Consider the following 9,080-nt stretch of genomic DNA (forward strand, 5'->3'; position numbering starts at 1 on the left):
GGAGTTGAGAGAGGGGGGAGTAGAGCGAGGAGAAGTGCATGTTGCGTGGATATAGTCAAGGGTGTCACAGTGGGGGTCCTATTCCCTGAGCAAGGCAGTAAGAGGCCAGTTAAGGCAGGAAGGTGCGGATGAGGATCTGCGTGCTCGGTGTGCGCGTGGCCGCACGTCTGTCCTGTTTAATCTGCTGTTCCTTTATTGTCATACAAACTCGAACGAAGAGAAGAACAAATAGTGTGGAGGAAAACAGGAAGGCCTGGCCAATCACAGATCTGGAAAGGCCTGGCCAATCGGAGACCTTGAAAGGCCTGGCCGTGGCCAATCACCTGGAAGGCCTGGCCAATTAGATTCAGTTCGCCAAATTAACTAATTTTATTTGCATTGGGCATATCATAGCTCGATTGTACTTATAATTTTATAAAAAATAATAATAGTTAAATGCAAACTTTTAGTTCTAAACTATAACATAAAATGTTACAATAAAATATAAAAATATAAATAAATGGAATGTTAAATATTTAATTGCAAATGTTAAATATTATATATGAAGTGTTGTCAGCAGTTCAATTATTACTGAACAAAGAATAATATATTATGGACTTATTATGGTAGTTAAATTTGACAGATAAATTAAATACATCTAAGAAAAGAAATCAAATGATTAAAGAAAGAAATATGTTCAATTAAACAACTAATAACAATTCTGACACCTAAAAAACATCCAATCAAATAACTTAATATAGTTATTTGATTGATATGATGATGATTTATATAATTGATTACTGGATTTAAAAGTAAATAATTGATTGATTGATTGATTGATTGATTGATTGATTGAATGATTGATACTTTATTCATCCCATAGGGAAATATTTGGCATCCAGTAACAGCATATACATATACACACAAATATCTCACACACATAAAAGGAATCTAAAACAGTCACAGACACTTACAATTAAAGGGTAAGGACTACAGAGCATATGTAGTGGTTACCAGGCCTGATAAAGACAGGTTATATTGATACATTGACCGTTATGATAAGGTGGTATGGTTGAGGACTGTGCACCGGTGGTAGTGCAGAAGTAAACAGTGCAGGGACATAATTAGTGCAAAGCATTGTCTGTTGATGAATATGAATGGAATATATAGATATATAATATAAATATGAATATAGATATAAATACGGTGAGAGTATGAACATGATATGAACATGAATGAACATGAATTGCTTGAGAGAATTCTATACTTAAGGAACAATGATTTTATACTTTAAAGGACAGTGCTGTAAATTGCAAAGTAATGTGTTATATTAATTAAATAATTAAATCAAATATTGCATTGTTAGAAATTAATAATAATATATGAAATAAAATATATTTACTACTGGTTTCTAACTTACAGTAAAGGTAATAGTTTACTTTTAGGAGTGATTAAGTAAATTTGGGAAGGAACTGTTTTTTGTGTTTTGTTATTCTATAATGGTTAACAAATGTATTTTTCAATTATCAGAAAGTATGCTTCAAAACCAAGAGATCCGAACACTTTTCAAAATTCGAAAAGGTTTATGAAAATCATTGGTTTGTCTTTATCTATCACGTAAAAGCCATTTCTAGGATATTTCAGATTTTTACCTTTCTTCAAAAACCACCAATCATTTTAGCACTGAAACAACTAAAATTTGCTCATAATTCCCAACCAATTATGATCAATAATTCTTACAGCAGCACGATGTCATTGATCACATCCGTAGTGAGAATCTTCTGATAAAGGCCCTCGGGCCCTTGGATCCTCGGACTAAATTACACTTTCTTCCCGAGATCGGCCGCCTCCAGGGCCGGTCCCGGGAGTCGATCGTAAGGAGAACCTGATTCCGTTACGACGCGCCGAGTTCCGTAGCAGCAGGATCAGCGCGAGGCTCTGGAGTACCACCTCCCCCTCCCCGGCCGCCGCCGCCGCGCGGCGTGTGTTTGAGGATGTGTTCACGCGCATGTCCTCCTATAAGACTTTATTCGTTGAAAAAAATACAAGCACAAGCAGAAATTGCCATGGCTCGTAAAAACACACACACACACACACACACACACACACACACACACACACACACACACACACACACACACACACACACACACACACACACACACACACACACACACACACACACACACACACACACACACACACACACACACACACAAACACACACCCTGAACATATCATCTTGTTTGCCCACACGGTCTGAGTGTTTCTGTCGCCGCTCGGCTCAGTCGTTGGCTCGTGCGCCTTTACGCATGCGTGTGTTTGTTTGTTTGTTTGTTTGTAAGCGTTCTCTCTCTCTCTCTCTCTCTCTCTCTCTCTCTCTCTCTCTCTCTCTCTCTCTCTCTCTCTCTCTCTCTCTCTCTCTCTCTCTCTCTCTCTCTCTCTCTCTCTCTCTCTCTCTCTCCTTCTCTCTCTCTCCTTCTCTCTATCCTCCTCTCCCCCCCCCCCCCCCTCTCCAAGCAACCCGTACCGTTCGGCGCGTGTTCATTCTTCTTCTCGCAGCGCGCAGAGGAGGAGAGGAGGCTGTTGGTTTCCTGCCGGCATGGAGGCGCTAAAGGAGCCGCCGCACGCGCGTCGCTCCTCCTCGTTCAGCATTCACAGCCTCCTGCGTGCAGACCGCGCGGACCGCGGGGAGCACGCGGCCCGCGGCCCCGACACGCCGTCACCGCGCGCCGCCTCGCCCGGGACGGTGGACGGCTCGTGCGCACGGACCCCGGACAAAGCAGACCGCGAGGAAGAGGAACAGGGCGATGAGGAGGAGGAGCGCACGGAGGGGGAGGACGGCTGCGCGCGATGCACCGAGGATGACGACGACGACCTGCCGCCGTCGGAGAAGCGGGGCCCCGGTACCGTGACCGGGACCGGGAAAACCGACAAACCGCCGTTCAGCTACAACGCGCTGATCATGATGGCGATCCGCGGGAGCCCCGGGAAGCGGCTCACGCTCAACGGCATCTACGAGTTCATCATGAAGAACTTCCCGTACTACCGGGAGCACCGGCAGGGCTGGCAGAACTCCATCCGCCACAACCTCAGCCTCAACAAGTGCTTCGTGAAGGTCCCGCGCCACTACGACGACCCGGGGAAGGGCAACTACTGGATGCTGGACCCCAGCAGTGACGACGTGTTCATCGGCGGGACCACCGGCAAGCTGCGTCGGCGCTCCGCCACCTCGCGCGGCAAGCTGGCCATGAAGCGCGGGCTCCGATTCGCGCCGCTGAGCCTGGGGATGAGCGAGCGCGCAAGCAGCCCGCTGTACTGGCAGCTGTCCCCGTTCCTGTCGCTGCACCCGCACCACGCGCACTTCACCGGCGCCCCCGCGCCCCCCCACGGCTTTCTGGGCCAGGCGCACGCTGGCTACGGGTCGCTGCTGCCGCCGGTGGAGCAGCTCGGGAACGGAGACCTCTCGCGCCCCGGTCCGCTGGGCATGACGAACGGTTACGGGATGGGCTCGTGCTCGCCCCCCGTCGGGCTGCTATCCGGACAGACCACAGGATATTACGTCTCCGGGAACCAGCACGCGCCGCCACCGTCTCACCTGTCGCAGGGCGGCCACGCGCCGTTCGGCGGCCTCACGAGCGGCTCGCAGCTCACGGACCCGCTCAGATCCACAACACTCCCGTCCTTTTCCCCGGTAGGCTCGAGCGGGTTCCCCGGTGTGCTCTCCCACCAGAAGCGCGTGACGCCGAACGCGTTCTTAAACTGAACCTCCGCACGACCCGCCGAGGACGCACGCAGCGCGCGGAAACTAGAGGGCCGATAGGAGGGGTAACACTTAGTAACCCCACCCCCCCCCCACCAGAGGGGTCTGTGGGACAGAGGGGTTGAGGTAAAGGGGGAGAGGGTGTGGTATAGGGGGAGAGTGGGGGAGATAAAAGGGGGGGAGGGGGGGAGTTAAAGGAAAAGAGAGGGTGAGGTAAAGGGGGAGAGAGGGGGGGGGTAAGGTGAGAGAAGAGGGGGCGGTAAAGGGGGAGCGAGGGGGAGGTAAAGGAGTTGAGAGGGGGAGGTAAAGGGGTAGCGAGGGGGAGGTAAAGGATTTAAGAGGGTGAGATAAAGGGGGAGCGAGGGGGAAAGAGGGGGATGTAAAGGGGGCAAGAGGGTGAGGTAAAGGGGGAGAGAAGGGGAGGTAAAGGGGGGAGAGGGGGAGGTAAAGGAGAAAGAAGGGTAGATAAAGGGGGAGAGAGGGTGACCGTCGGTGTGGAACTAGAAAAGCCAAAGGGGACGTCACGTATATCCGAGCTATTTATATCTCTCCAGACCTCGTGTACTTTGAGGTTTGTTTATGTTTTGTATTTATTGTTCAACGTATTTAAAGTATTTAAATACAAAGGAAAGGAGCGTCTCAGCTAAGAGTTATTTATGAATATGGGTTTTAATAAATGATATATCTGAAGAGAAACGCCTTAAAGCTTCCTGCTGGCCTCCTACATATCACCCGAGGGGTGGGGCCTCGCGCCCCAGGCCCCGCCACGCTCCTCACGGCCGTAGAGCAGTCTTTACCGGGACGTGCCCGGATATGCAAACTGCTCTCCCTTCCCGTACCCCGTTATCTGGTCAGATCGTGACGGACCCGGGGCCCCGCAATGCCCCCGGGGCCCCGCATGGCTCCCGCTCAGCGCATGCCCGCCGGCCGGTCTCCGGTGTGCTTTCCCTTTAACCGGCGCCTTGCGCTCCGGCCCCGGTGGCGCAGAGTAGCAGGAGCACCGAGTTACGTTTACTGAAGTTAAAATAAATATGAACTCACTCAGGTAAATACTATCCTAATATAGATTTATATATCTTAGTAATATATATATTAGTAATATATAAACACATGTATTAGCATAGTATTTACCGTAATAACTTCATTATTTCATATAAAAATCTATATGTTGCTTTCGGAGGCCCACGCGGTGTCACGGGAATGCGGCCACGTCTGGACTTTAAGAGACGTTCAGTCCGTTTGAATAACGAGCAGACAGGTCTGTTCACCTGGACATGGCCTACCTGATGAAAGACACATACACACGAACACACACACACACACACACACACACACACACACACACACACACACACACACACACACACACACACACACACACACACACACACACACACACACACACACACACACACACTAAAGTCTTTAAGTCTAAAAATCTCCACTCAGATAACTGATAGTAACTTTGTAACTCTATTATTTATCTCACAACAGAATTTTGATGTTTTTCGTTAATATTTTTCAACGTTTTGCACTTTTTGATGTCAGCGTTGTATGATAAAGTTTTGTTTTGTTGCTGTTTGTTTTTAAAATGTATTAAAATGATGAACATTTTCATGATGAACAATTTGTTCTTAAAATGTGTGAAGTCAGGATGTGTTGACCGACGCTGTGATTGGTTAGAATACGCTGCAGGCCTACAGAGCGACGCTTTGTTAGGTTAGAATACGCTGCAGGCCTACAGAGCGACGCTGTGTTAGGTTAGGATACGCTGCAGGCCTACAACTGACCGGGGACACACGTGACGTGAGGACAGATCTCTAGAAGACAGCTCTCTAGAGTTGAGGGCAGATCTCTAGAGGACAGATCTCTGGAGGTGAAGACAGATCTCTAGAAGACAGATCTCTAGATGGAGAGATCTCTAGAGGACATATCTCTAAACAGACAGGTTTCTAGAGGACAGATCTTTAGAGGTGAGGACAGATCTCTAGACGGACAGATCTCTAGATGGACAGATCTCTAGAGGATCGATCTCCAGATGGACAGATCTCTAGAGGACAAATCTCTAGAGGTGAGGACAGATCTCTGGAGGTGTGTTCTCTAGGGGACAGATATATAGGGGACAGATATCTAGAGGTGTGGGTCTATAGGGGACAGAGAGGTGTGGGTCTATAGGGGACAGATTTCTAGAGGTGTGGGTCTGTAGATGACAGATCTCTAGAGGTGTGGGTATATAGAGGACACATCTCTAGAGGTGTGGGTCTGTAGATGACAGATCTCTAGAGGTGTGGTAGAGGACACATCTCTAGAGGTGTGGGTCTATAGGGGACAGATCTCTAGAGGTGTGAGTCTATAGGGGACAGATAGAGGTGTGGGTCTATACGGGACAGATATCTAGAGGTGCGGGTCTATAGATGACAGATCTCTAGAAGTTTGGGTCTATGTGTCCTCAGACCTGGGGGGGCGACGGGGCCCTGAGAGGGGCTGGTCCCTGCTGCAGTAGGGTTAGCTTGTGGTTATCTGATATATCTGCAGTGGATCGATGTCCTTCTGCTGGGGCCGCTCACCAGACCGGCTGCTCGTAGCAAGGCGGCCCTCCACACGTAGCATTAGCTGTTTGGTAGGCTGGGTGTTTGTTCTGGGTGCTACTAGAACAATAGGAGGCTAACGCTACATAGCTAACTGTCCAGGGGGCTGTCTGGCTCTGGCCATGTAGCCTGTTAACTTGTAGCCTGGCAACAGGCTCTTCATTGTCAAAATCTAACCCGGGTGGAGTTCTACACCTTTCCCAGGGCAGGTGGAGTTAAATCTCCCATTGTTTATCGGGTCGTGCTCTTATCTTTGTACTGTCACTTTAAGAGACGTACCGGGGAATTTAGGTCAACGCTGCGAGGGAATCTGGGGGAGGGGGGGAGACAGAGCGGGCAGGGGGGGCAGTCGCCCCGAACGGCCTCGTGATGTAATTGAGGAATGGACTGTTCCCGCCAAGCAGAGGACGCGTTGTGTAACGATGGGAGGCTCGAGCGTCGTTACACAACCGCAGAAGTTAAGAGCCGTTAAGAGCCGAATAATAATCATTAAAATAATAATAATAAGAATGATAATGATGCTAATGATATTCATAATAATAATAATAATAATATGGCTATATTTGTTTTATGTGAATTTCATTAATAAACAGTAACATTTAAAACACTTGGTGAGAGGGCTGAGTTGGGAAGGAGAGACGGTTTGAATCCGACTGCGGCCGACCAGACTGAGACGAGGGTCGGACCGGGACATGTTATGATCCAGTAGGATGTTAAATAGGAGGCGGATGACATGTTATTATCCAGTAGGAGGCGGATGACATGTTATGATCCAGTAGGAGGCTGTTATGAGGAGAGAAGAGCAGCAGACGTCAGGCGACAAACCACAGGTTTGATTCCCGTCCCCCGGAGCAATGTTGTCTAACACGTTGTCAGGCCGAGAGACAGCAGACACAACATATCAGATCACTTATATATATATATATATATATATATATATATATATATATATGGCCTCTAGGTATGTTTGCCTAGCCGTGGCCCCAGGGCCAGGCCTACATAGTAGGCTATATAACCTGCATATAAAACGGGTCAACAACAACCAAGTAGGCCTAAGTCACGATAATAATAATATTACTAATAATGATAATAATTATGTCCCTTTGAAAACCTAAAGGTCTTTATTGTGTAATATTAGTTTATGGTCCCTAAAAAATTGTTAAATATAACATGGTAGCCTATAATATGGACTATATAAGAAATCCTATATAGGCCTAATAAATTATATTATACTATAGGGCTATAGTATTTAATATTACTTTATAGTACAATGAATCCTACAGGGCTATAGTAATATTACTTACTTAAGTATAAAATAGTTATTGACTAAAGGGCTTTAGACTTTCATATTACTCTATAACATTATATAGACCATAATAAAACATATAGGGCTAGCATTGAATTGGCCGATTACTTTAATATATAACGTATAGTGTTGAGGTCTGTAGTATTAAATAGGCCTGTTACTTTAATATATAACCTATAGTGTTCAGGTCTGTAGTATTGAATAGCCTAGGTCTTTTAATTAAATATATAACACATAGTGTTGAGGTCTGTAGTATTAAATAGGCCCATTAGTTAGACCCTTTAGAAACATGTAGGTTAATTAATTTACAGGCTACAGATCTAAAGATTACTCCTTTATCTTTAGAAGCACATTTATCACCGCCTATGAGGTTTAGGTTTACACAAATAAATACAATATATATTCTTATCGTGCAACGAATAGTCCATAAATAAATAATCTAAATAAATAAATGTACGTTATTTATAATATTATAAATAAAATGTGAAAATGTTTATTTACGTAGATATTATATGTATCGGGTTAGGGTTAGGCCTATACCGCAGGGTGACTGGTCTATTGGCCTTTATAGGTAGATAAATACTCCGGTACACGGGATGTTGACGGTGTGTCTATGTATAAATATAGCCTATATACCGTTTATTTATAATTATATATATCGTCCTAACCAATGGTCGTAATTATCCGTTATTATTATAAATTAACAAATATAGGCTACGATATATATATATATATAATAATAATCATAATAATCAAATAATAATACAATTATGAATAATAAACGAATAATCACTAACAAGGCTAATAATAATAAAACATCTAAAAGCATTAACGTGACCAGATTCGTAGTAATAATTGTACTAATAAAAACAATGATATGATAATCAAAACTATAAACATAACGTTAGAATCCCCCCCCCCCCCCCCCCCCCAAATACACGTAATCAGAAGTTCATTAGTAGGCCTACACGTGTTAGATCATAGCTCATTAAGGAGGTGAGAGTATAGGCCTACTGGCCAGGAGTCTACAGGGTAAACCTCGGCTTACATAGACCTCAGCCTACATAGACCACCAGCCTACCAGCCTAAATACACCTCAGCCTACATAGACCTCAGTCTACATAGACCAGCCTACAGACTAGTCTACATAGACCAGCCTACATAGACCAACCTACATAGACCTCAGCCTACATAGACCAGTCTACAAAGACCTCAGCCTACATAGACCAGCCTACATAGACCTCAGCCTACATAGACCAGTCTACATAGACCTCAGCCTACATAGACCAGCCTACTTAGACCTCCGCCTACATAGACCTCAGCCTACATAGACCTCAGCCTACATAGACCTCAGCCTACATAGACCAGCCTATATAGACTAGCCTACAAAGACCAACCTACAGACCTCAGCCTACATAGACCAGCCTACATAGACCAGCCTACA

General features: G+C 45.8%; 1 protein-coding gene across 1 annotated transcript; it reads left to right on the forward strand.

Annotated features, from left to right (window-relative positions):
• The first annotated feature begins 2,581 nt into the window (after positions 1 to 2,581).
• LOC130404971 (forkhead box protein G1-like) lies at positions 2,582 to 3,745 on the forward strand. Its single transcript, XM_056609925.1, has one exon. It carries the CDS (start codon positions 2,582 to 2,584, stop codon positions 3,743 to 3,745), a length of 1,164 nt encoding a protein of 387 aa, XP_056465900.1.
• Positions 3,746 to 9,080: the final 5,335 nt, after the last annotated feature.

The sequence above is a fragment of the Gadus chalcogrammus genome, chromosome 15, assembly GCF_026213295.1.
Source record: "Gadus chalcogrammus isolate NIFS_2021 chromosome 15, NIFS_Gcha_1.0, whole genome shotgun sequence".
In the NCBI taxonomy this organism is placed as follows: domain Eukaryota; kingdom Metazoa; phylum Chordata; class Actinopteri; order Gadiformes; family Gadidae; genus Gadus; species Gadus chalcogrammus.